This window comes from Mchenga conophoros, linkage group LG14 (genome assembly GCF_057382185.1).
Source record: "Mchenga conophoros isolate Kocher_MC1m ecotype Shallow Benthic linkage group LG14, M_conophoros_male_GT1.1, whole genome shotgun sequence".
In the NCBI taxonomy this organism is placed as follows: Eukaryota; Metazoa; Chordata; class Actinopteri; order Cichliformes; family Cichlidae; genus Mchenga; species Mchenga conophoros.
In genome coordinates, this window is record NC_140539.1 from 21,080,443 (window position 1) to 21,108,433 (window position 27,991).

At 44.1% G+C, this 27,991-nt stretch overlaps 1 protein-coding gene across 3 annotated transcripts; it reads left to right on the forward strand.

The window, feature by feature from the left end:
* The first annotated feature begins 36 nt into the window (after positions 1 to 36).
* mettl16 (methyltransferase 16, N6-methyladenosine) lies at positions 37 to 27,634 on the forward strand. Of its 3 annotated transcripts, none has more exons than XM_085243328.1 (10): positions 37 to 560; positions 1,422 to 1,558; positions 12,110 to 12,297; positions 13,257 to 13,397; positions 14,566 to 14,681; positions 14,882 to 15,024; positions 18,602 to 18,671; positions 20,146 to 20,235; positions 25,494 to 25,667; positions 25,762 to 27,634. In XM_085243328.1, exons 2-10 carry the CDS (start codon positions 1,431 to 1,433, stop codon positions 26,380 to 26,382), a joined length of 1,671 nt encoding a protein of 556 aa, XP_085099454.1. In that variant the 5' UTR covers positions 37 to 560; positions 1,422 to 1,430; the 3' UTR covers positions 26,383 to 27,634. The 3 variants fall into 3 exon arrangements, with proteins under 3 accessions (XP_085099454.1, XP_085099452.1, XP_085099453.1); XM_085243326.1 differs by lacking the exon at positions 37 to 560 and adding an exon at positions 1,077 to 1,203; XM_085243327.1 differs by lacking the exon at positions 37 to 560 and adding an exon at positions 1,095 to 1,153.
* The last annotated feature ends 357 nt before the right edge of the window (positions 27,635 to 27,991 follow it).

The following is a 27,991-nucleotide window of genomic DNA, read 5'->3' on the forward strand; positions in this document are numbered from 1 at the left end:
AGGGGCTCTGGAGAGATGGGTATTGGTGGGGGGGGGGCAGGCAATCAGCCTTTTATTTTATTTTTTTTAAACAATTTGCATGCAGCATGGTTGTTGGTGCTATACAGGCTGGCCTGAGTATTTCAGAACCTGCTGATCTGCTGGGATTTACACACACACACACGCACACAGACACCTTTAGAGTTTACAGATGATGGTCTGAACAAGAGAAAGTATCCAGATGTGTCAGTATGTCAAAAGAGACATAGGAAGGCAACAATAACTCAAACCATCCCTTACAACCAAGGCAAGCAAAAGACCATCTGTGCTGTAGCAGAAGACCACACCTGGTGCCACTTTTGTCAGCTAAAAACAGGAAATTGAGGTTACAATTTGCAGTCTTATCAAAATTGGACAACAGAAGACTGGAAAACATTGTCTGGTCAGAAGGTGAGTTCAGACGGGAACAGGTCTGATCCTCCGTGGATTCAAATAGAGCAATCCTGCTTTGTAGTTCAGGTTGGTAGTGTTGTAACGGCGTGAGGGATGTTTTCTTGGTACACGTTGGACCTTACTACCAGGTGAGCATTGTTTAAACACGGCAGCCTGTGTGAGTATTGTTGCTGACCATGTGTACCCACAGTGTGTGCCATGTTACAAAGTTCAAATCATCCGCGACTCGTTCTCTATACTAAGGCATCTGCATGCCAATCCAACAGAGCACCTTTGGGACGTGCAACCAAGAAATCTGCAGCAAGTGTGTGATGCTGTCATATCAATATGAACCAAATGTGCACGACGGTAAGGAGCAACCGGGGAAAACGGTACACGGGAAACGTAAAACAGACCAGGGCTCAGGACTGAACATAATGAAAACGCTAAACACGATTATTTTAATTATTTTTTTATATTTGTTTTTAATCGAATTTAAATGTATCGATACAAAACTTAAGTGATTTTATAAAACTGACATAAAAAATTATTCCCTAAAAAAAACCCCACAAACAGACAAAAAAAACTTTTACCGGTAGAGGCTCGAAGCTAAACACAGTTTCGGTGACGTCAACGCGCAGCGACGTGGATATGTGACGTGGGCGTACAGGAAGTGAGCTGCAGAAAGTGGGAAAACGTTTGTGCAACGTGATCTGTGTAGTGTTTTTCTCCGCTTTAAAAAGTAAGCGAAGGTCAGGAAATATTAGCAGCTACAGGCTGAGCTCTCTGACGGTAAGCAGGGGCAGCTCCGCTAACCCCGTCTGTCTGTGCTCCTTTAAAAATGTCAGACATTTGTTTTTCTGTCTAACATCAACTTTTACTGCTGTGAGTCCGTGTCCGTGTCTGTGTGTGCGCTCGTGCAGCCTTAGTGTTGCTGTTTACACTGCCGATGTCAGTGATCCAAAAGTGAAAGTTCAGCACTGTTGATGTCACCTCATGTCCACCATCAGGGCTCAATAATGGCTCTGAATAAGTCCATGCATCCTCGGAACCGTTACAAGGACAAACCACCTGACTTCGCTTATCTGGCATCCAAATATCCAGACTTCCAGCAGCACGTGCACACAAGCCTCACGGGAAAACCTATGTAAGTACCTGAGACTGTCCTCCGCTCTCTCTCTGTGTGTGTGTGTGTGTGTGAGAGAGAGAGAGAGATCCGTGGCACTAATAATCTCCACTCTAGTTTCTTTCATAATTGCACACATTTACATGCAGTACTTCCAGATTGTGCACCTCACTGGAAAATGAAAACAAACAGTGTGATGCATCTTTGCATCTTGAGGCTGATCTCTGAAGAGTGAGTTGTCTCCTTGCTGCCTTCCTTTCTCCTTTTCTTTCTCCTTTCCTCCCCTCCCAGCGTACCCAGACATCCTCTGGGTCTGTGGCCCGAGATTTCTCCTCTCCTTGCATTTTTCCTCCTTATTTCAGAGATTTCCTGATTTACAACAAGCCAACTGGTCCGAGTGCAGTTAACACCTTACAAAACAAGATTGTTGGCTGCTTTGTTAACAACAACAAAAAAAGATTTCATGTTGAGTAAATTAAACCCCACATAGGGCTATAAATATTTCTGGTCCTGGTGATTTTCGCTTAAGCTGGCACCGAAGATTTTTATATGGGCTGGTACTTATATACTGCCAAGTGTCATTCACCCAGTCTCACACACACATTCATGCACCAGTTTTATCTGTGCTCAGGTGCTTTATCTAATATTCACTCTGATGGATGCATCTTGCTGAACCAGAGGAGCTGGGAATCGATCCCTCTGACAGACAAACCGCTGCTGCTGTACCCGTATGCAGGAAAACCCCGAGTTTTATAACAGTGACTTCTGTATTCTACCAAATATATTATTTAATAAGAATTATATTTTTTTAAAAAACAACCTGGGAATGTCTCTTGGAGGCATTTCTAAACAACTGCGAGATCATCAGTTCGAACAGGAACAACCCAGGAACCATTAAGGCTCAAACTGCAATAAACTGGAAAATGCAGGAACATCAGCATCGCTGTCCACAGTCAGAGGGTGCTGACCAAGAAAGAAGTCTCTGCTCGAAATTGACATCTTCAAGCTTGAATGAAATTTACAGCCTTGCACACGGACAAGCCAAAAGTTTTATGGTCTTTAAACGAGACAAAGATTGAGCTGTTTGCAACATGTTTGCTGTTTGTCTTTCCCCTCTCTGTTTCCTGTCCCTCTTCACTGCTCCACTAGCCAATTAAAAAAGGAAAAAATGTGAATAAATAAACAAAAAAAGAAGTAAATCAGAGAACCCTGTACGCACTGTGAAGCACGGTGCTGGTAGCATCATGCTCCCGGGCTGATTTGCTGGTGGTGGTGCTGATATAGTAAACAAAGTGGAATAATGAAGGAGGAGGAAAACCTCAAGTCTCCTTAACTTGGACACAGCTCAGTGATCCAACAGGACAATGATCCCAAACTGATTTTGGGATGGATAAAGCAGGCTAACATTAAGCTTCTTTAATGGCCTTCCCAACGTCCCGACATCAACCCTTTTGAACATTTGTGGATTACTCTTAAAAATCGGGAAACCAGCATATTTTAAATGAACTTCTTTTACCAAGAAGCGTGGTCAAATATCCAGCCAGAATTACGCCAACAGCTTGTTGATGGCTACCAAAAGGGTCTGGCTAAGGTGCAACTTGGTCAGGGACATTAAACTAAATATTAACAGGAATGTATGAATATATTTGAGCCTGTATGAATCCTTTCAACCCTGCATGGATTAGACAAAATCAAATAAATCCAAACTTGTACACCAAACTCTTGTTTTGTAAAATCTTTAAAGACACGTGCTTCAATTCAAAGAAATCATTGAAACCCCCAAGTTACCACGGCATTCAAGCTGATGAGTGAATGTGAACCTCTGACCACAGCTGTACGGTACCTACCTAGTTTGCACTAATTGAAGCCCTGAGGAACACATTCAGCTCCTCTCATGACCCAGCTGACTCGCTCTGCTGGTTAACGCTCTTTCAGCTTCTGGCAGCAGCAGGAGGAAACCTGGACGAATTAATGGGCCCAACGTCAAAAATTTTCTTCCTCTTCACTCTGTCCTCTGTGCATGTACGAGTGGTTTCAACCAGACCCACAATTTAACTCGAAATAGGTTAGTGTGCCAATCAAAGAAGGCCGGCAAGCTTCCTGTGTTTTCCTCCAACTGGGCACAGATTTTGTGTGTGTCTGTGTGTTGCTCAGTGAGATCGAGCTGCTGAGAAATTTAGAAAAAGTGCAGGCTGGAGAACAAAGGAAGGGTACGTCTGGTGGGATTGGTGGTGTTGACGTCAAACAGTATGAGCTCATGATTGCAGCTCTCCATCTCTGATTTTCCTGTCTCGTTTCTGCTGTGCGCGCGCTTCGTTCTGTGGTTTCCATCCAGCGTTTGCCCTTCAGTGCTCGCTGTGATGCACTCAATTCCAGCGAATTGCTACCTTTGATATTTAATAAATATGAATGCAAAACAGATCAAGGTAAATGTCTGGGCTTCTGCTTTTATTTTTAATTATGAGAGCACGTGTGGAGTGAAAATGTAGACTTGTGGGAAATGTTATTAGATTTTTGGGTTGATAAGTTGGAGGGGATTTTATTTGTGTGCCACCGTTTTAACACCAACTGTCACATTGTTTCACTACAACGAGCACGGCTGTTAACTAAAACTGATAACTCTTGCACATTATCAATCTTCTGAATGCAGCGATATAGGATTTTCACATTGAAACCATAGGTGTGTCTGCCTGACAGGATTTTTACAAAGCCTTGCGGCCTGTTTCTCCACTAATTGGAAGAATTTCATTTTGAGAAGAGTGAATTTACTCCCCCTTTTAAGAGGCTGATTACTAAACTTTAGAGCAGATAATTATGCTACCATAGGTTTTGTTTTTTTAGTTGAGATATCAAATAAAACACGACTAACGTTTGAGTGACGGCGAGTGTAAGAGCTGCCAGTCATTGTTGGACTTCTCCTTTGTTTACATTAAACAGGTAGCACAGATGAATGCGGACGCAGTGTCACTGCAGTGAGTCCGAACATCTGTCTGTGGCTGCGAACATGTTGGCGTGGGCCGTCTGTAGCGGACCGAGTGTGCGTGGGCACACTGTAAAACCCGACTCGATGTCCGCGTGTGACAGGTGTTAATTATCAGTCTGCGGTTCCCTGACAGACGGACAGATGACAAACAATGAGGCGGCGGTGTTCGAGCTTGACGCTCGGCATGAAAATCATATCTGGACAATCAGGGGATGCGACAGCTTCTCCTGCTTACGTGTGAGATTTTTGTGACAAGACCCGATGTGAGCGGACACACACACACGAAGAACTGGTCGCTTGAATTTAAAAAACAGGCGGCCCTCCGCTCGCCTTTGGAAAAAGAGGGCTCATCTCAAGCACCACCATCCTGAGATAATATGAGGAGAGAAAACTTGCATTAAATCGTCTCAACTGACACTAAACACACTTGGCTTGATAAAATAAGATGCCACTTAATCACCGCAAACTAGTGGCTTAATCATACAAGTCGGTCTATAAAAAAAAATCAGTGGCTACTTGGTGATTGTGTTTAGTGTCGTAATATTCTTGAATCAACGGATCCTACCTCAGTTTTCTTCTCCAGTCAACATCAATATGCTTGGATACGTCACTCATTGAACAGCCAGCCTTCTCAGTGATGACCTGCTGTGGTTCACCCGTCTCGTGGAGGGTGTCGATAATCGTCAAGTCAGCAGTCTTACTCGTGATTGCAGTTGTGCGCACAGAGCTAGAAGATCTGTTTAAACTGTGTTATATAATAATTTTTTTTATCAAAGTCTAAATTAATGATCTAATTGTTTGCAGTGCTGGATTTCTGATTTTTATGAGCTGTAAGCAGTAACCATCTTGATGAAAACAAGGAAAGGCTTGAAGTTTTTCACTTCAGGTGTCATGAATATCAGATATTAATATAGAATATGTGAAAGTCACACTGTTTAACTGATTAAGAACAGTTGCCTCAAGGTGCTTTGTGTTATAGGGTAAAGATTAGCACGAAAACCCTCCAATAGTTCATGAACGGACGAGTGAGCTGTTGGTGACAGTGGCACAGAAAAAACTCCCTTTTAACAGGAAGAAACCTCCAACAGAACCTTAATCAGGGATGGGCTGGAAGGAGAGAGCCATCTAATTATTCATAATTAGATACAGTAGTTGGGTATAAACACAAGCAGACTGAAAGGAAGGTCTAAATTTGACGAGATGTGCTATTAAACAGCGAATGGAGTGTGTCGAAATGATGCGTCGTGTGGACACGCATCATTAGATTAGCATGTTGGCGTGTGCCATTGGTTAATTTGGACTGAAGAGAGTATTTGGTCATGAAACTGACGAGCTGCAATGAGGGGGCGTCTGTGGCACACTGATGTTCATGAGGCATTGCAGTTAATGGGATATAAGCAGAAGAATTATGGAGTTATAACTAGGCCTGCAGGATTATGGCTAAAATAATATTTTCCACAAGTTTCATACAGAAGTAAATGTTTAACTTCAAGGGCGTTTGCACTGCTGGCTGGACAGAGCCCGTTGGAGGTGAACCGAGCCTTTGGTTAAAGCCGAGCAGATGCGTGAGACCTTGGTGGTTTCACGTGCCCCACTGTCGGGTGAGTCCTTGCAGTGGATGGGAGACGGCTGAAGATGGGGTTTCTTTGTGAACAGATGCGCGTGAACAGTGTCTTAGTCATTTAGGCTTACCTCATGGCCATGTTGTTGAGGCTTAAGGATGTCCTGTGATGTATTTATTTATTTATTTTTAATGAAATAAAAATCTGATATTTTGTTTCTTTTCTGCCCGACACCTAAAATTTCTGTAGGAGTCACTGACAAGTTTTTAAGGCAGCTTGAAACATGTGACGACTGGAGAGATTCTGGATTTCTGGTTAGCCGTCTGCAGGAATTTGGTTCTTCCTCCCCGTCAGCCTGTCGCTCCATCAGCGGAGGGATTAGTGCGGTTTTGTACTTTTCAATGAATTCATCTTCTGGGTTTTTAAGTATTTAAGCACCGAGTTGGGGGATGAGAGTAATCTTGGGGAGACACTCACTCAATCCTCCGGGGAGATATGCCTCCCCTCATTAAGGGATCGTCAGTGGAGCGGACTGATAGCAGCGGGCAGAGAAGAGAGCTCAGACCAGAGGCAGCACGAATTTGGTGGAATTGACTGGAAGTGAAGCGAGGAGAAGATAAACCCCAAAATATTTTAAATGTTTCGGGCCTTTTTCCAGATTTTGATAGGAGAAGGGGGGGCTCTGATCAGGCAGATAGAAGGGTGGGATTAGGAGGCATGAATGGTTATTAAAAATTCAGCAGCTCGGGTGAGATTTAATTTAAAAAATGTTCAATTTTCACACCAGTTTTGTTCAAAGATGTATTATTTAACAGATTCCTGAAATGGGGGTTGGAAATGAACCAATAATTAACAGCTCTGATCACTGCAAATTGATAAATGTAACCTTACATGGATCTTGCACCTGTACCGCTCATTTTAGTGTCTGATCAGGGAAATGAACCACTTTTCGGTAAGAAATGATCGATTTATTAGGGAGCACATCAACATTTCATCCTCAAAGAGGATGTTAGAAGTAGGAAAAATGGACAAGCGTAAAGATTTGAGCATGTTTGACAAGAGCCGAATTGTGGCTTGGGGACATATCAGAGCCCAAGCTGCAGCTGTTGTCGAGTATTCCCGGTCTGCAGTACCTATTTAAAAAGTGGCTCAAGGAAGGAACAATGGTGAACCAGTGATAGTGCCATGAGTGGCCAAGGCTCAGCGATGCAAATGGGGAGCAAAGTCCGATCCAACAGACGAGCTGCTGTAGCTCAAATTGCCAAAAAAGTTGATGCTTGTCCTGATAGAAAGGTGTCAGAACACAGAGACTCACAGTTCGTTGCATATGGGGCTGCATGGCTGCAGAGAACACCTAGTATCAGGATGCACTATGGAAAGCAGGCGAGCCGGCAGAGGCAGGGTGATCATTTGGGCAATGCTCTGCTGGGAAACATTTGGTCCTGCCATCCATGTGGATGTTATGTTGACATGCACCACCTATCTAAGCATTATTGCAGACCATGTACACCTTTTCATGGAAACGGTACTCTCTGATAGCTGTGGCCTCTTTCAACAGGCTAATGCATTCTGCCACTAAAACAAAAAGGGGAGGTGTTTACTTGGCCTCCAAATTCCAGATCCAGTTAAGCATCTGTAGGATGCGCTGGACTAGCAAATATGATCCATGGAAGCCCCACCGTGGAACTTAGAGAACTTAAAGGATCTGTTGCTGACATCTTGGTGCTGGATACCACAGCACATCTTCAGGGGTCAGGTTATAACGACACCAAAGCACAGTACGGCGTCTTTTTTTTTTTTCTGTTAGGAAACGGCGAGCATGATGGCCATGTTAGCGCTTCACTCTGTCGTCCAAATGTGGTCACTTCATGCTCCAGCCTAAGTGCTGAACTTGAGTCCTCAAACCAGTGGTTGGGGGCTTATGGAGTACATCCATCTTTCATATACAGTCTCTACAGAACTGTATATAACTCTAACAATGGCGTGTTAGGCTTCCTTCCCTCCTTCCTTCCACTCACCTTTCCCTAGATGTTCTCTGCTAAACATAAGTGTTACATGCATTGTTTCATATCAGACTATCTGCAGAATTGCAAAATGAAACAAAACGCGCTCAGAGAAATTCATAAGCAGGTTATCTTTAAATTCACGGTGAGCTTCTTGTGACTCTTTTATTGCTGCTCTTGTGAGGACTCAAAAAAACCCCCCCCCTAAAACTCATGACGTGAGAGAAGTTGCTGCAATTCAGCACAAAATATGTCCCAGTGCACTCAGATTGAAGCACCGTGAAGGTCGTGTGTGTGTCTGTGTGTGTGTGTTTGTGTGTGTGCTTTATTGCTGATCATGGAGCTTGCTGTCTGTCTCAGCACTAAACGCCTTCTCACCTCCACATTTTGACCTGAGCCAAGAACTTTACTGCCCTTCAGCACTTAAATTGTCTTTCTTTCTCCACCTCCTCTCCGCCTCGGTTAAGTCAAATGCAACCAAAACACGACTAGACTCCTCATCGGTCCTCCCGGTGCTGTTTTTATATGTCGTCTACTCTTCTCGTCACAACTTCTAAGCTCAGATTTGTCCCACGTCGCATCCCGTCGACCACGTTAACGGCGTAGGCACGCAACGGTGAACCTGTAAATCGCGGGCACGCTCACGCTGCTTCTGGCATCAGCCATTGCTCCAGCGTGGCCGGATTTGCGTGCTCTCCTCATCTGTTCAGTAGGTGGGGTTGCCATGGAGATGTGGCATTTGCAGTGCTGCTGATGGGAGTGATCGGTCTGCATTGCACACACACATATAAAGAGCTAAAAATAGAGGGCTGGCTCCCTCTCTGAATATTGATCCTTATCTAATGATGCCTCAGAGGAGAAATGAACAGGGGGCAGAATCTCTGTGCGCTGGACAGACGAGAGAAGCCGGCTTTCATTTTGGGAACGTGCGAGCGTTATGCTGATTTATCACTTCACCCTCATTAGCCGGGGCTGTTTTTAAAGTGCAGAGTTCTTCACTGGTTGGTCATCTGCAGTTGTGTTGCAGCTCAGAAGAAGCAGGTGTTGGCTTTCTGTGAGAGGTCAACAGCTGTTCACAACTGGACCATTAACCTTGTGTGTTCATTAGGTGTAGAGACACTGACTAAGATTGATGTGGGGCCGTGTGGGTGCGTTGCGCCTCATCAGGGGTCTTTTGTCTTTGCTGCCACCTGAATGAAGATGCAGAGTTCTGTGAGAAGTGAAATAAGATGCATTTAGAAATATTTTAGTGGCATTTTCTGTTTTTATTAGACCCCTGACAGCAAAGAAACGACAGGAAACGAGGAGGAAAAGAAGCACCTAAAGGAAGCTGATTTTAGTAGAGCAGTGTGATGTTCATAGTTCAGCTGTGGGTTAACAAGTTGTTAGTGAAAATTAAAAACCATGAAATGATAAATGCATCTTCACCTCTTTGATAGTTTTGTGTGTTCTCTGCTAATGGAGCTAATAAAGGATGAACTGAAGGACTTTTCCTTAGTGTTTAGCCCCCGTGAAGAGCTTTTTATTAAGGCTCTTATAGTTCGGTCACTTCCCTCAGTTAGGAGCCTTCCTGAGTAAAATTAACCTATTTGACCGCACTCCTGGAGAACTGCACATCGAATAAAGGCCTGTCCAAGGTTCGCTCTTTTTTTGACTTGTCACGTTCCTATTTTGCCACATTTGATGGTGTCGAGTCAAAGGTTCTATAAATGACCACAGTTGACCAAAGTGCTGTACAAGTTGTACAATAATATACACTGTGTATAACAGTCACTAAACCAGCAGTAAATATACGATAAAGTTCAAAAGTTGGGACTCTTGCCTCATTGGCTCTTGCTCTCCTGTTGCTTCTTTTCCACTGGTACCCACACCACTCAGCTTGATTCTGTCTTTGAAGTTGAGCCGAGATGGTAGTAGTGGAAAAGAGGCATAAGTCCAGTTAATACTACCTACTGGAAAACAGAACTCTTCTTCACTTCCTGCCATTTTCAAAGGAGATTATGTAGCCAGTGACAGAAATGTGAAGTGAAGGTTCACAGTGAACATAGATGGTGTTATTATTTTGTCATCCACACACAGTGGAGTCAAAAAGACTTCCATACTGCCACATTATGTTGCTCTCATCTCTGTTGGTCAGTTCAGTTAGTTGGAATAAAAGAGTTGCACACAGCCAGAGCATGTAGTTTTGTCATGGTGCACTTCAGTGTTGGAGCTACTGGACCTCCCACACTTGGTCCAAGTCAGAGTCGCAGAACCTATTTTTATGCATACATCCCGACTTGGTCCAGGTCTGCTGTGTACCTCTTTCTGAAGATGATGGTTTGTCAAATCTGTCATACTCCTGGTATTTTAAGTCTAAAATGAATCCTTTAGTGATGACTAAACGGTGCACATTCGGAGAACTCACAGGACCTTGCAGGATTTTCACCCACACTTAAACGCGGAGGTTTTCTGGTCATCCCCCTGACCTCTGACCTCTGAAAAGCCCAGGCTGGGATGGACTCTTTATTTAATGTGAGGACGTCAAAACTGAAATGCAAAACATTTCAGCCGTTTATGTGTAATTGAATCCTGAAAACGGCGACAATGAAAACACAATCAGCGGCTGCCTGCTTTTGAAGCCGCAGAGCCGTTTCCACCATCACTCGGCGCGTTTCTTCTGCTGGAATATGCTCACACCGACACTGCGAGGTGCCAGACGCTCGCATCGCGAGGATGCGTCTAATTGCATCTGCCGAGGTGCGAAAGAACTCTGCAAAGCTTTAATTACACCTATCTCGCCCACTCGTTTTGTCTGCCTGCTTGTGTGACAGCTGAAATCATTAAACACGGCGAGAAGGAGAAGACGGGCGAGCCGAACGACTGGGACCGAGAACTGGGAATAAAAAGTGGGAGGTCTGAGTTGTGTTGAAAATGTGAAACTCATTGTCATCAGCAGGGGATTGTGAGTTGATGGGCTGCTTATCTCCCTTTTGTTTCTCGTGCGCGAGCGTGTGTATAACGTGAAGTAATGCGGTTCAGTGCAGGGAGCTGCAGGAGGCCGGAGCAGCTGAAGGTTAATGAAGTGCTGTATTAAGAGCAGTTTGGTAAATTGCTGTCAGATGGGCCACGCGGTGAAATGAGAGGATCAGCAAGAAGCTAAATTGAAATTATCCTTAAAGGAAAATTGTAGTTTCTTTCAAGCTTGGCTTTATTTTCGGTCACCATTCCCACTGGTACTCACTGGAAGTGCTGTACTCACCAAATGCTGAGGAGAGGGCGGTGAGGAGCAGTTAACCACTTTTATTCAGGATTAAATGAAGGTGAAGAGCAGAAAGGTGGACCTGTTAAGCTAATTTCCACCAGCCATGCATGATTCACAGTTTAGAATAATCTTTCATCTGATACGGAGCATCAGTACGGCTCTTCTCATTCCCTCTCTGATTGAAACAAGTCATTTTGGCTTTTTTCTAGTTGGGTACTTCTAGCAAACAGAAGGTGAATAGAAACAGCTTTTGCAGATAGGATGTAACGTTAGGACGAAAACCATTCATCAAATAACTCAACTATAAAAGGAAAAAAATCCTCAATGCAAATGTTTTACTTTGATGTTTTCTTTAATCCACGACTCTGTAAACCGTGAGCTCAGGTGGAGAGAAAGAAGAGTTTTTTCAGCGCCTGCTACTGTAGAAAGAAGCCTTTAAACCTTACTACGATATATCCCTCAGACCTAGTTGGAACTTTTTAAAATTTTTGTTGAAATAAGGAGTTTTCTGATGAACTGCACACCCGCGTTCAAAGCCACACTTCCACGCATCAGACTTCACCCTCACTGTGATCAGCAGGACTCGCAGTTATTCACACTCATGACTTAACTGGTGTCTAAAACGTCTGTCTCTTGCTCGTTTTGTGAGTTCTCGATGTAGAGGGATGCATATTTCACCACCTAGCAACAGATGACGTATGTCAGATAAAGTCCGATTCCCACAGCTGCTCTGAGTTTGAAACGTTTTATTCATTTAGTCGCATTTCTGATTTTCTTCAGAGTGAATTTCAAAGAGCCGGAGGCGGTGCGAGCGCTGACCTGCACCCTGTTAAAGGAGGACTTTGGTTTGGCCATCGAGATCCCTCTGGAGCGACTCATACCCACCGTCCCCCTGCGCCTCAACTACATCCACTGGGTGGAGGACCTCATTGACGGCCAGAAGCAGCCGCGCAGGGGCATTGACATCGGTACGGCCACCAGTTTCAGTCACCTTCAGCGCACGTGTGATGTGATAGTCTAGTTAAGCTGCTTTGATTGGTTTATAAGACGAGAAATCAGGCTTACTTAGTCACTTACTTAACTTAGTTCAAACATGGTCATTTGCACTTCCATCACTCACTGTCAGACTCAAAATATAAGGTCATCTGCACTGACCCAGTGTGTCAGACTTCACTCTAATGCATATGTGTTTCAGTTCTCACCAGTACCTGTACATCTGTGTAAAATGAACGTGCTTCTCCTTTAAATGCTGCAGCAAACCCCAGCAGCACATCTTTAAACATTAATAACCACAGACGGGGGGGATTTAAATGTTAATGCCGCTGCTCTGATTTTTTTTTCTTGATGTGGCTCGCCGCTCGGCACAGCACCTGAAATGTCAGTTGGCACTTCCAGCAAATGAGCCCAGTCATTCCCAGTTTTCCCAGCACTCGCCAGCCTGATCCCCAGTCACACGTCATTACTTGTTTTTCATTCTGTCGCTCAGAGAAAACAAGGTCTGACTTTAAATGTGTTTTCCTGCAGGTGTGCTTCTCCTCTGTAGTTCCTCAGGTCACTGATTGGTGACCCCGAACCTTTATGTGAGCCCACTGAAGCTGTCTGCTGCTGATGGATCACCACTGGGTGTTTCCTTTTCTAACCGAGGCCATCTCAACTGAATTATGTGGCTTTGGTTCTTGTTAGATGGGAATAATTTAATAATAGCTGCTGGATTTGACATTTATTGACCATTATGTCCACCAAGTCTAAGATAATTCTTTAGAAACGCATCATGTCACACTTTGGGACCTCCTTCCTTCAAGACAACAAAAACACTGCGGCACATTTTCATATTGTTCAGTGACAGCTATGATCAGTCATCATTGTGAACACATACATCACTGTCAGGCTGCCAGTAACGTGTGTGTGTGTGTGTGTTTTTCATCAGGCACTGGGGCGTCCTGTATCTACCCCTTACTGGGAGCCACAATGAACGGCTGGTACTTCCTCGCCACAGAGGTGGACGACATCTGCTTTGACTATGCTACCAAAAACGTGGAGCAGAACAACCTGTCCGACCTGGTCAAAGGTGCGTTTGATCTACTCAATGTGAAGGTGACTTCATCTTTAGATATTATACTACTACGCTGGAACTCTCATACACTGTCTCAGAGATGATGTTTTATGTGTGAGCTGCAGCACTGAGGATGAATTCCAGGATACTGTGATTACTAAGAAGTGGATTAATATGACAGCAGGAAGAAGTCAGCTACCATTAGCCACCACAAGCTACTGGTCACGTCAGGTCAGCGTGACTTTGGAAATAAAAACAAAACCATTTTGCACAAATGTTCAGTTGGATGAAGGTTGATCCCACTTTTCTGGTCATAATTCATGTGATAGTGATGAAAAGGTTTAAACATCAGATATCATCAAAGGTCCAGTCTGACTTGAATGATGTGTAATTCGGAACATCTTGGATTTCACCTTCTACCTGTGGGTCTGATACAGCCTGGAGACAGATTGGTTTGTTAGATGATGAGGTTTGCAGGGCCAGTGGGTAGTTTTTCGGGGGCTTCCTGTGCGTCTAGTGGTCATTGTTTATGATTGTAGATGATGCCGCTATAGCGGCTCTGACCAGCCAAAAATTAAGAAGCTGTAGGTTGCATGGTGCAGGCTTGTTCTGGCAGATCCCACAGATGTTCCACCGGGTCCTCTGGAGTTTGGAGAGCAGGTTTGTTGTATTGCTTGTGCTGTTCCTGAGCAATTTTTGCAGTGTGCTGATGTCCTGCTCGGAGAGGCCACTGCCATGAAAGGTATACGTGGTTTGCAGCAATGTTTAGGTTGCAGACCGTGCACCCCAAAGTGTTCCAGCAGGAAACAGATATTTTCACCAGTCCTATTTTTAATGCTGTGGCTGCTTTGTGCAATTTGATCACTGATTGTTGCTGTAAATATTTCAGCAAGTCCTGCCAAAATCTCGATATCCTGCCTCGAAAATGCTTTGTTTCCTGTTGTAGTAAATAGGATGTCTTTTTGTGACACTTAGCCGGACAAAACAGGGACGTCTCGCTGGAAGAGTGTCGTATTTAGCCTGAGCTGAGACTAAACTTGTCTCTGCTCAGCAAATCTGTGGCTGACAGGAGTGCAGCACACAGTGACTCGGGTCCCATTTTGTATTGACAGTCATACATTTTATTCAGCTTTTACACACTTGTCTCACATTAGTGTTTATTTATTTATTTTACCTTCCTCAGTCGTCAAAGTTCCTCAGAAGACTTTACTGATGGATGCCTTGAAAGAAGAGACAGAAATGGTGTACGACTTCTGCATGTGCAACCCTCCATTTTTCGCCAACCAGCTGGAAGCAAAGGTAAAAGTTCACGTTTAAAAGTAGTTTAAATTCTGGAGCGTTGTCTGCTTTGACCTTGAAGTTTCTGACTCATTGACAGTAAATGCACTCGTATACTGACCGGAGAGGCTCCAGCACCAAACACAGTGTGTTTACGTTTTAGTAACAGGGCTCTAATAGGATTTTATTGTAATCTCTGTCTGTCTTGCTGCCCTCTCCAGGGGGTAAACTCCAGAAACTCACGCCGACCTCCTCCCAGTTCAGTGAACACGGGCGGGGTGACGGAGATCATGGCAGAGGGCGGAGAACTGGAGTTTGTCAAGAGGATCATTCATGACAGCCTGCAGCTCAAGAAGCGCCTTAGGTGAGGAAAGAGGACTGTTTTCTTCTTTTCTTTTCTTTTTAAAGGTTGCACACGTATTTGTGTGTGTAAAAACACAAACGTCATTACAACACAGCCACATATTTAAATTGGCGGGTGGATGTAGATGAGTGCTGCACTTGTAGTTGCTCTGGAGAGGCTTGGAGAGCTTTAAATGGCTGCAGTGAAGGGGAGACTCGGAGAGGTGAAATGGGCAGATGGGCTGCTGCACATTGATGGAGCTGTCACCCACAGTTGCTTTAATGATTTTGGCACACGTTGACTCTGTGCTGTATCCGGGAGCCCACAGGGAACAGCTGTGTTTGGGAGGGTGAGGGTGGAGGGGTCGGATAGATGGGTGGGGGTGTCTCAGGCGGCCCTCGCTTTACCCTCCCTCGTTACGGGGCTGTCACCGAGGCAGCCGAGCGAGACCCGGGCAGAGGGAGCTGCAGAGTGGTGCTATTAAAACTGATTAGACGTGTCACACCTGCTACACGGAGCACTGTGTGTGTGTGTGTGTTTGCAGAGTGGAAAGATGAGCACTCTTGAGTGGGACTGAAGTTAACACCTAGTTGCTCTTGTGTGGCAGTGTTACACTAAAAGTCAGAGCGAGCCGGGTTTCATTTCGCAGGTTTGAGGCTCCGGCCAAACCAACCGGAGCCGACTGTCACTCCCAAAACCACGCTGGGACACGAGAGCCTCCAGGTGTCCATGGAAACACTGCCAGCCTTTTCCGATTGGTCCTTCGAGACGCCCCCATTGCCCCGCTCTGCTCCTCTTTCCTTTCTTTTCACCAGAGGGTAATTACTGTCAGATAAGGCGAGTTTAACTTTCAGCCAAATATCCAAAAGTGCGGTTAGATTTGAGGTAATGCTCCTAATTCATCACGCCATTGATATGAAAATTACCGTCTCTGGTAATAAGACTGTAATCACGTGCGAGTGCTTCAGAAGAGAAAAGACTGAAAGTGGAGGCTGATGCAGCTGCGCTCTTCTCGAAGAGGCTGCTGGTGGTGCATTCGGGGATCTCTCCTGGGCGTTGCTCCCCACTGTGCTCAAAATTGGCGAACATCTGTGAATATTAGAGCTGTTAAATATTTCATCGTGTCACCTGAGGCTGACGGGCTGCTCCTCAATACCCCTTCAGCCCTGGCTGTCCTCATGCCTCTTTAACATGATTACATGTCAGTGTCCTTACTGATTGTCAGTCACAAGTTAAATAATGTGTCAGATTAAATTTTATTTGGGTGTTACAGGAGCTTTTTAGCCAACTACAGTCAGGAGGCAGGTTTGACACAGTTGAAGTCAGAGCTTTAGGAAACTGCATCTATGTACATGTCTATTAAAAGCTTTCTATATTATAATGAAATAATAATTATTATAATAATAAGGAAAGTAAGACTAAAAGATGTTGAGATGGTTGAATGGTTCACAAATTGCTAGTATCTCACTATAATGATCATAGAGTATTTATGTATGTCTGTATGAACTCCTCCTTAATGGGGGAGCCAGTCACAAAACCTACGTACGCAACTTAACGGTGTCCAGAATTTCTATTTTTTTGTGTGTGACTACCACATTACGCTATTCCAAGTAAATGTCAAACCCAAGGTTCGCAGTTTTAGGTTTTGCTTTCAAATTGAACAGGTTTCTCAAATAAGATGAATGCATGTAATAAATACAGGAGGGAAACAAAATAGCACCACAGGCATGGCAAAAAACGCTTGTAGGGAGGGTTTGTCCTAGTGTTTGTAATGTAGATAGGAGCCATGTAAGGCTGTAAAAGTCATTAATAAAACTTTCAAATGAATTGAATGTTACATCTGACAGGTAGCCAGTGTACTGGCCTTTTTATTCAAATCCTGGGACTTTTTTTTAATGAGCTGGATTTTTTTTTAAGGAGATGGACTTTTGGCTGGGACCCAAGCAGTAGGGCTGCACGATTAATCGTTAGAAAATCGCGATCTCGATTCATACTCATGTGCGATTTCATTTCCAAATGACAACGATTTAAAAAAAAAAAAGAAAAAAAAAAGACGACGATTGTACCGCATTTTGATCCGGGACGTACTCTGCATGAAAACAAGCGCTCACTCTTCCTGCTCAACAAATGACAAGGGCGGAGCCTTATACCACGTGATACAGAAGCTGTGCCGTGTGATGCTAAAATTAGCAGGGAAAAAACAGCGGAGAGCACGTCAGGGATGACGAGAAAGTGACAGGAGAAAATCCGTCCCGGGTCAACCACCCAAACATCAATAACGGGAACCTTATACAGCACTTCCCTATACACGTCGAACTCCCGCAGGCACAAAGAAATTACGGAGGCTATCACTTATCACCTGACAAAGATATGGCTCCCATCAACACTGTGCAAAACGAGGGATTTAGGAAAATGATCAACACCCTAGACAAACGCTACACAGTGCCGTCCCGCAACTATTTTTCTATTGTTGCACTACCTGCTCTATACACGCAGCGTCGAGCAACGGTGGAGACGGAATTTCAAGCAGTACAACATTTTGCGGCAACAACAAAACGTGAGACATTTGTTGTTTTTATGTTTATTTATTGTTTTTATGTTCAGTCTCAACTGTTACGAAGTTGATGTGCAGTTAATAAGTGCAATAAATATTACACTGGAAAAGAAAATCGTGAGAGAATCGTGATCTCAATTCTAAGCCAAAAAAATCGTGATTCTCATTTTATGCAAAATCGTGCAGCCCTACCAAGCAGTGAACATTGCAGCAGTCCATGAAGGAGTGGGTGAATTTTTCGAGCTCTGTTACAGATAGAAAATGATTGACTTCTCCAACATTTCTTATGTCTGATTTATACAAATCTGTAGAGCCCACGATTTAGCCTACGTAACTGGGTGACAGCATTGCCAGTAATAAAACCTGTATGGGTTGCGTCGATTACTACGTCAAGTTGAATTTCTAGTGAGGTGTGCATCAGGTTGAAATGTAGGAAGTTTTTACAGTCCTGTGAATAACTTGGCACCTCCTTACTGCTTCCATAGGAATTAAGAGGTTAAGTAGCAGCCAGGTACAGATTATCAACTGCAGTTGGTAAAGTAATCATCCACAAATCTGAGCGCCTCTATAAAAGCTGAAGTTTTGGCAGTTTGCTGGTTTGGAACAATAGTCTGCTCCAGTTTTTAAGAGCTGAGGCGATAAAATGAAACCCTGATGATGACCCTAACCCTAATAAAAACATCACACACACATGTTTTGACTACCTCTGTCAAATTGACCAGCCGTCCTTCCAGGCTGACTCCCCGATGTGTTTCTTTCCTCCGCCTGCCCCAGCTGGATGTTGCTGCTCATTGATCAAGTCCAACCTCACGTCTTTATCACACAGCAGTGATTATTGATCAGGCGTCCACCACGGGATGACTTCAAAGCAGTTTTTCCTCTGCTGCAGGATGTTTTTCTGCCTCTCGTATTTTACTTTGTGTCCCTCCCCTGAGCACTCCCCCTCTCCTCATTTGATCTGTGCTCGAGGGTTCACGCCCGGCTGTTGGCCACTAACACCTCCAACAGACACAGTTTGGTTAATATGGATTCTCCTTTCTGCAGGTGGTACAGCTGCATGTTGGGAAAGAAGTGCAGCCTGGCACCTTTGAAAGAGGAGCTGAGGAAGCAAGGGGTGAGTAGCCAGCGAGACCCAGAACAAAGAGAAATTTACGAATACATGCGCAAACACGGTAATCAGTGAGAGTTACAAAGCAGGCACAGCTTTGATCTCAGTTTGTTCATGCAGAGACACGATGCTTCTTGCAGGGCTTGTTAAAACAATCTTTGCCACACCCCCGTCGCCCAAGCTACCTTTCTCCTATGTATTGATGTTTAAAGGAGGCAATCACCAGCACCAGCTGAGCACGCTCACAAACGAGCCATGAATGAGCTGATTTCTGTTTGCTGTGCATGACTGAATCACACGCCTCTCAGTAGCTAACATGCATTAGCGTCATTAGCCTGACTAATAGCCCAGCACATGACTCCTGACTGCTGCGGGCCTGCAGTACCGCGCCAATCTCACAGACCGCCCGGCCCCCGCCCCGCACCTGCCACCCCTCAACCCTCCTCCAGGGTGTCGCTGCTCATCAGAGTGAGTGCAGCGTTGGCTAACATCCAGGAAGAAGGCTTCATTCTGAAGCGTGTGTAAAAAGAAACCTGCGCTTGTTAATATGCTAATGCTTTCATCACCAATTACTTGAGTCATTCTCCAGCGTGTCCTCAGTTTTCGTTGTGTTTTTAATTTAGCAAATGTGACTCATAAAAACTCATCTCACCCTCAGAGCTGTCTGACCTCTGACATATAAGATAAGTGACTTCCTCTTATTTTCTGAGAAAACCCCGACAGCAACACAGTGGATTCCCACATCCTCCTTATGTTCTCACATACTGTCAGAGACGTGAAGCCAAAGGTCACACTGGCAAAACATCACACTGTCAGATTCAGTCACTGCTTTCTAGAAAGACTAAATTCCTAAATTGTTAGTTTTGATCGCAGATACCGCACACACCAATCAGTCACAGCTGCCAATCAGCACAGAAACTCCAAATGTTTTTATAATGATGGGTTTTGTTTTAAACAAAATATTGAATCGGTGCTATGGGAAGGATTTTATTTGGATAAAATAACTGAATACTGATAGTGAGACGGATACGTGTAGATATAAAATGACAAGCCTCTGTTGCAGGAAAATATTTGGATTTTTCTGTATTTAGCCATAAATGATCATCAGATTTTCACCTAAGAGTGTTTTCACACCTGCACTCTTTATTCCATTTAAAATCATTTTACTCCTCCCTGCGATTCAGTGTAATTCAGCGATGGTACACAAACATTTTTATTTTAAAATGTTTCTTTTTTCACATCTAGTTTCAATTTTTAGTTTAAATTAACTATCATAAATTTTGTTTGTAGAGATGTATTTTGCGTGACTTGGACTTTTTCTCTTTCCAACAAATATTTTACATGTGATCAGTTTCTGTGGTGTATTTTCTTTATGAATTTATCGTTTTGATGATCTCAGGTACAGCCTGGTCGCCAGAGTACTGCAGTGTTTTCATGCTGTGCACTTGTTAACTCCAGACTCCTCTCTGTTTTTGCTCAGGTGCCTAAAGTGACCCACACTGAGTTTTGCCAGGGGCGGACCATGCGGTGGGCACTGGCTTGGAGTTTCTATGACGACGTGGTTGTTCCGGTGAGTTTGTACAGATTTATTGTTGTTGTTGTTGTTGTTAAATGTCAGTAACAGAGGATTACCAGGATCAGGATTACATATAAAAGCAGGTTACCTGCTCAGCTCTGAGGAGCACATTTTGCTCTGCTGCTGGATGTTTCCAAACCCTCTCCTCAATAATGCACCACCTCTGTCCCTCTCCAGACTGGATCCTCTTTCCCTGCAGCCTCGTTCCATTATGTGCACTTACTCCGTCCTCTGGGGAGATGTTTATGTGATTTCTAACATGCTGTAGCCAGGCAACAGTCGCCAGGGCAGAATTGTGCGCGCACACTGTACCGCAGGCGTGTCTGGATTAGAGGGTGAGATTTGGAGTTAAACAGACATGAAAGCATTGTAGAGAGAGATCTGGAAATGATGCTGCAGTGCTGATGAAGTCAATCAAACATAAATGCAGGTGAAGCAGAGGGCTGTTTGGTGGACTGTTTCTGTTTTTCAGCAAAAAAGCAGTTGAGCAGAATGATTGGCCTAATTTTTCTCCAGATACCATCCTCCACGTTCACACTGCTCCAAATCATCAACAGGCAGAGCCCCTCGAGCACATGTGGGGTTACGTAGCAGAAGTTCACGGTCAAACGCCCAATTCTGCCTGCATGAACCTTTCTATGGTCATCTGGTTTATGTATATAAGCATGGGAGAGCGCATTAATGTTAAATGTAGACTAAAACATATGTGACATATATGATCTGTGACCTACTTAACCTCATTATTACCCGTGGTGACTTAATTCATGTCTGGTGTAACCAGAAATGTTTGCAGTACAGTTATTGAAGTAGTGGAAACCTCAGGATTCCTAAGGATTCTAATCCAGGAAGAAATAGATTTTTGGTCAATTTTATTTATTTGTTGTTTTTGCATGTCATTTTCATTTGGTTCCCTCATTTGGAAATAGCTTCAGTCTAAAAAACAAGATAGGAGACGTGTTTATGTTTTTTAAACACTTGGATCTGTATGATGTCAGTGAGAGCTTCTTCCTCTTCTGCACTGTGATCATCTTCCATCTCACCCTCTGTCTAACATCCTCCTGTCACACCAACCCTGTGCATGTCCTTAATCCCGACATCCATGAATCTTCTCTGAGGTCTTCGTCTTTACCTCCTCCATTTTCATCATCCTTTGTCCAGTATATCCACTATTCCTCCTCTGCACATCTCCGAACCCTCTCAACCATGCTTGTCTAACTTTGTCTCCACACTGCTCCACCTAAGCTGTCCCTCTGATGTATTCATTACTATTCCTGTCCATTCTGGTCAGTCTTCAGCTCAGCCTCCTGTCTTTTTGTGCACACATCTCAGCAGGTCTCACTGCCATCCTGTAACCCTTCCCTTTTACTCCTGTCACAAATTACCTCCGACACTTGTCTCCACCCTCCCCACTCTTCTTCACCTCTGTTGCTCTGAATAGTTGATCCCAGGTATTCAAACTCATCTACTTTTACTATCTCTACTCCTTGCAGCTTCATGGCTACACCCGTCTCCCCCACCATCAGTGACACTCTCTCTGTGTGATGCCACTGACTGCAGATATCATTAATATGGTCAACTCAGAAACATAGCACTGACTTTTTAGCAAAGCAGCTCCACTTCCCTTTTCAGACCTACTATTTGTGAGGTTCAGCCAGTCAGGAGAAAACTAGAAACAGACCAAGGATGGAACTGAAAGGCTGAACCGAGGCTCAGTATAAAGGATTATTTTCATCTGTGAATAATGCAAAGCTACTCTACTAGATTAGAGTACTATGGAGTTGGAATCAAGTGTAATGAGACAACCCTTCCCTCGTTTGTTTTTTCCAACCAGTACACACAAATCCACACCGTTTTCAACATATGAAATAATACGAGCTGTTGTTATTTTTAGATTCAATCTTATTACAGAGAGAGGACAAAATGCAGGGGTTGTAGTGAATTGAAAGGAAACTACATTAGATAGAAAGACCTTTTGAATGCAGACAAAAGAGGAGGAAGCACATCCAGCACAGGCCGACAGAATAAAAGGACCTGTAGACAGAGACGACTGCCAGGCTTTATCTAAGCCCTGAGGCCCACTGTTGCTCATACAAGCCTGTAGCAGCAGGAGGAGGAGGGATCAGGAAAGTCCAGAATCCAAGCTGGGGTTTGGGGACCTGACGGAAATCGGGGGGTTGGGAGGAGGGGGGGGGGGTGATCAGAGTATGATTTACAGTTTGCCTGCAGGTGAGACTGGCAGCAGTTTGTTTCTCTATGGTGTGTGTGTGTGTGTGTGTGTGTGTGTGTGTTCATGGACTCAGGAGGTGAAGATTGATGATTGAACATCATTATATGTGGAGAGAACAGCTCTTGTTGGTTTTAACTCTAATTTTAAAAATCGTGTGTGTGTGAGAGAGAGAGAGAGGGCATGCAGTGAGGTTGTAGTGGGTAAGTGGGATTAATAATGGAGTGAAAGAGCAGAGGAGGATGGGATTCAGTTGAGAGGTGTGTATGTAAACTCTAAATGTGGGTTTTGTGTTCTTTCATTTGTAAGTCTGTTTGTGTGTGCGCGTGTGTGTGCGAGATTCTGTGTCAAGGATGCTCGGTTATGAACAGACAGGTTTGGCTTGATGGATTTTATTGATTTCCTTGCACAATGAGCTGCAGAGCGTGCAGAAAAGAGGGAGAGACGTCTGAGGCAAACAATAAGAAATAAAAGCAGCAGCCAGACAAGGCAGCGCTCATTGTCAACCCATTAATTACACGTGTCCATCTCCTCTAAATATGCATCTAAAAGCACCGTCATTTTAACTAAAAATCAATAGATGATTGAGACAGGGAGTGAGCACCAACTCTACTCTTCTTCTTGAATGTGCAGCAAATTCGGCGATTATCACTGAGGAACTGTAAATGATGAAACATCACTCACAGGCAACAATAAAAATCTTCAGTGACTCTGAGAGTAACTGAAACTTGACAGCAGGCGAGTGCAGCAGAGTGAAGGTCACCCTCTGCTCCTTCCCTCAGCTGTTTGTAGGTCAGTCGGCCATGCTGTCTGCTGCCTCACTACTGCCGCAGACCCCCGCTGTCTCCCCGCTTTAAGCCAGCCTGCAGTGAGTGTAGCGATCACAGGTCGGCTGCAGTATGACTGCTGCAGAACCTCAGTACTCCGACACAGTTGGGTGATGATCTACATCGCCATTATAGCCTGACATTAAAGGGAATTAAAAATTTCCGTTTGATTTATTGCAGGCTCAGGTGCAGCTTGCATGATTTGAGCGCCCTCTTGTGGCACTCTGCATTTATTTTTTTTCTCTTTAGATTTGTTTTTGATGCAGAGATATAACTGCATCATTTTACTCATGCCATTCATTTTATGTAGTATTTTTAATGGGCGACTGCTGGGGAATGCTCCAACCCTCTCCGCGAGATCGTTTTAGGCCTAAAATGAGCAAAAACTGTATCTGAGAGGTTAAAGAGTAAGGACGAGAGAGTACAAAATGTGAGGAAGTGTTCAGCAGATTTTAGTGTTGGTAGCAGGACAGTGCAGCTACTCTGAAGGCCAAAGGAAAAAGACTCAATCCAGTAAAATGTCAGTTTTCCTCCTCCTTAAAGGTCAACTGTCTGAATGCAGCACAGATGTTGATCCTTTTAAAATTTAATGCCGACTACAAGTCGCACTGTGATACGGAGCTACTTAACTTTGACATCCAGTTTGGTCTACAATATGCAGACCAGGGGTGGGTGACTCCAGACCTCAAGGGCCGGTGTCCTGCAGGTTTCAGATATCACCCTGGGTCAACACCCTGAATCAAATGTTTAGTTCATTACCAGGCCTCTGGAGAACTTCAAAACATGTTGAGGAAGTCATTTAGCCATTTAAATCAATTGTGTTGGATAAAGGACACATCTAAAACCTAGAGGACACTGGCCCTCGAGGCCTGGAGTTCCTCCACACCTGATGTAGACTGTTGCATGATATTTCCTTGCATGTCCCCCTCAGTGCTGTTATAACACAGTTATTGTCTGCATATTCATGAAATGACATTTTCCTGTAGTTGCAGAAAGAAGTGCGTTACTATTAGTGCGTTCTTGATTGAAGACTTTACAGATGTCTGAGTTTGCCAAAAGGATTTGAAACAGCTCACACTGTGTAAACACTGCCCCCTGCTGGCAGCTGTGCTCTGAACTCATACAGTTCATTGTCTCTTATTACTAGGGATGGGTATCATTTAGGTTTCATCTGATACTTTTGAAACGGTGCCGGTGCTTAAAGAATGGAGAACACAAACTTTGTCCAAAAACCTCTTGTGTTTTTATTTTTAGCAGTCTTTTTTTTTTATGGTGACTCCACCGTTGAAAATGGATGGAGATCTTTGACTATAAATTTTGTCACTTCCCTATGAATTTTGTCCACTTTTTCTTCGGTCGTTTTAGGCTTTCTGGCCAGGGTGAAGGGAGTATCTGCCATCAAACAAGAAGACAGCTGCATGTAACTACAACGGTGTTTGCTAGTTCACCTTACATGCATTAATTTAATAACGTGGTTAGCCTACTCAACGTAAATTACACACGAACAACATTAAGCTACTCACGCAGAGAAGAACGGCTGCTGCTGCATCATCATCCGTCATCATTTCTGCTACACTGGCAGGGCTAGGGGCCAGGACTCTACTCTTCGGGTTCTTGGGGGATGTTGCTAACTCCGCGTCCGATAACAGGCACCACACCCGCAGTAGATGTGCATGGTGTGAGGTCTCGCAGCAAGCTATCAAATACGGTGCATTTCTCGGCTTTTAAATAAAAAACGCTATGCATTGCCAGGCGTTTCATCAGATTCGAGGTGTTACCTCCTTTGCACAGTATCAGCTTAAAGCACTTGTTGCAGGCTGCTGAGTTTGCATCTTTTGCTGTGAAGTACAGCCAGACTTTTGACTGCTTTGCCTTGGGCGTTTTTAATCTGTAGCTCTGCTCTAAAAGAACGTACGTAGTGGGCCCGCCTACTGTCCTTGGAAAGGTAAAATGATTGGCTAGAATCCAAAGTGTATGACATCTCAGGAAAAAAAAAAAAAGCACCGAAATGTGTGGTGCTTTTCGGTCTGGTTACTACCGTTTATGTCAGAACCGATGCCATAATGGCACCGGATACCGGTACCCATCCCTACTTATTACTGTGTGGATTTGAGTATCCTCAAATCTGGTTCCCCTGTCCTCAGTAATATCCAGTACAGCTTGCTGTCTAACGGTGTCTGACTGGCTTTGTATGATCTCAGTCCCCTCCCAGTAAGAAGTGTAAACTGGAGAAGGCCCGGAAGCCGCTGTCGTTCACAATGCCGGAGGCGGGACTGAAGGAGCTCCAAGCCAAGGCCTCGGCTTTAGGCTGCACGTGCCGCAGCCCTGTGGACAGCCTCACCGTTCTGGTCGAGAAGACGCTCAGTGAGCTGCGGGTGAGCTTCACTACTGAACATTGTTTTATGTATAATAGATTTCACTGAAGTTTTGACTGCACTGGCCAACTGTCTCACGTGTGCGGCTCTGCAGGTGCTGCACAAACGTGTGCCTTGCAAAAAGGAGGAGCAGAGCCTCTTTCTGACAGCTGTGGAGAACACCTGGATCCACGGGCGTCAGAAGAGACGTGAACAGACACGTCAGCTGCGAGAGCTCCCCAGGGCGCCACACTGTGCCGGAACCACTTCACAAACCACCGTGACCGCAGGTGCTCCAGAAACATGCCTGACCTCCCAAAACCAACTGACCACCGCAGAAAACAGCAGCAGCCAGAACGAGAACGCTGAGAGCAAAAGCACGCCTGCAGACAAGCCGGGTAAAGAAGTCACAGAGAGCATGACTGGGGAACAAAAAGAGGCCCCAGAAAAAGTAACAGGCGAGGATGTGGACATGGAGTCCTCTACCTGCACAGGAACGGGGCAGGAAGCAGACCTGAAGGAAACACCTGCTGCAGCGAGCGAGCCGCCCTCGAAACAACCCGTGAGCCCCAGCACTGTCAAACACTTCTTGTTTAAGTGTCTGCTGAACGTGATCCAGGAGCAGAGTGACGTAGTGATCGAGATGCACTGGGTGGAGGGTCTGAACAGAGACCTGATGAACCAGCTGTGCACTTACCTGAAGAACACACTTTTAAAGACTGTCGCAAAGTCCTGATCAGCAAGTCGAGATCTTTTCTTCTCAAAAATTAAAAGCTTTATTTTTTAGACATGATTAATGTTAGGCTGTGTGTTGGGAAGTTTATTTTGTATAGCTTCTGAAAGGCAATTCTGTATTGGCTGTTTCTTTTAATTCACTTTTAAGATTTTGTATTCTAGAGGCAAAAGTCTCCTTTCCCCCCGCTGAAAAAACACAAGCTTGTAAAAAAAAAAAAAAAAAAAAATCCAAATCACCTGTTTTAATTAAAATACTTATTAATATACTATACTTCATGTCAACCGTACAACAAACAAACCATCATACATAACAAGAATCTCTATCGCAACAAAAGTAAGGAGACACCACCTTGTAGCGCTAGTCACCAATTGAGCTTTACAAGTTAATTGTATTGAGCTGGAATCTTCAGGGAAATTACTCCGAACACTCCAACCAATGATTCATTTGGCCTTGCCAATAGCTGATATACTCATGGAATCACCCAACACTGCATATTGTGTGTTATAAATTGCAAAAATATTTGGAATAAATTTACATTTTTATACAGATTTCTTTCCCTTTCCCATTTTTACTGAATTGTCTTTAATTATGTAGTACCTGTAAATATCCACAAGAGGGCAGCGTCAGCTTGTCCTGTGTGTTATGATCCGTTGTACTCGTTGATCTTTAATTGTTCCTTTGTTAGAGATTGTATTTTAGACTCACTGTCGCTCCAGTCTGGCACAACTGTTTTAAATAGACCCACAGACCGTGTAATTCAGGAAGTTCCTGGAGCCCCTCGGTCTTTCCTGGAGAGCCTTTGGTATTATTACTCTGCTGTACCCGGCTGACTTCCTCAACAGCATCGAGTGAATAACAGGAAAACATTCCCAAAATATGCAGGGCCACGTGTACGTATGTGCACATTTTCTGTTGTCATAAGCAGAAACGCGGTTCCTGCTCGTACGACGTGTCCTGCGGTCACGGCCGGACTTTGACTCCGGCGACGCATGAGTCATGTGATATCTGCTGAATAAAGGGCAACAACATTAGAAGCTGGCATTTTTGTTCTTTTGTTTTTGGTCCGCTGATACAACATCTTTAAAGATTTTTAATATGCTTAAAAAACTTCCAGTAACTCTCTCACTGTTATTTATGTTGCTGTCATAAAGATGACGTTTCCTTTTTCTGCAAACCTTGAAGGCTTAGAAATCAGTCTGGATATTGGTGGTGTGACTGGAGTTATTACCCTAATAAATCAAAAAGACCTGAAGTGACTAGCTAATCATTTCGAAGTTATTTATAAGTCCAGCATTTAATTTGCTGCCTCCAGCCACTAAAATAGTTTAATTTATTGCTTTTTCTTTCCCTCTTTACTATAAAAAAGCACATTTGGGTGGACAAAATCACCATAGAGTTAGAGGGAAGTGTATTGTCATTAATCCTTATTCTGACATAATAGCAGTCAATGATGAAAGTGAAACTGAGCTGTGGCCTTACATTAAGCCAAAATGTGCTGCTTCGCTATGGTTTTATTGTTTAACAACTACAGATATGGCTTCAGTAATAACACTGATTAGTGCAGGGATGACAAGCTCTTTTTATAGCCATATCTTTAGTGGGACGGACC

What these genes read in the sequence shown, in the direction of transcription:
- mettl16 (XM_085243328.1), top strand. Translation starts at nt 1,431, where the DNA reads ATGGCTCTGAATAAGTCCATGCATCCTCGGAACCGTTACAAGGACAAA. An exon ending in CCTGTCCGACCTGGTCAAAG is followed by an intron (nt 13,398 to 14,565) that starts GTGCGTTTGATC and finishes TACCTTCCTCAG; the next exon opens with TCGTCAAAGTTCCTCAGAAG. An exon ending in AGACGCTCAGTGAGCTGCGG is followed by an intron (nt 25,668 to 25,761) that starts GTGAGCTTCACT and finishes GCGGCTCTGCAG; the next exon opens with GTGCTGCACAAACGTGTGCC.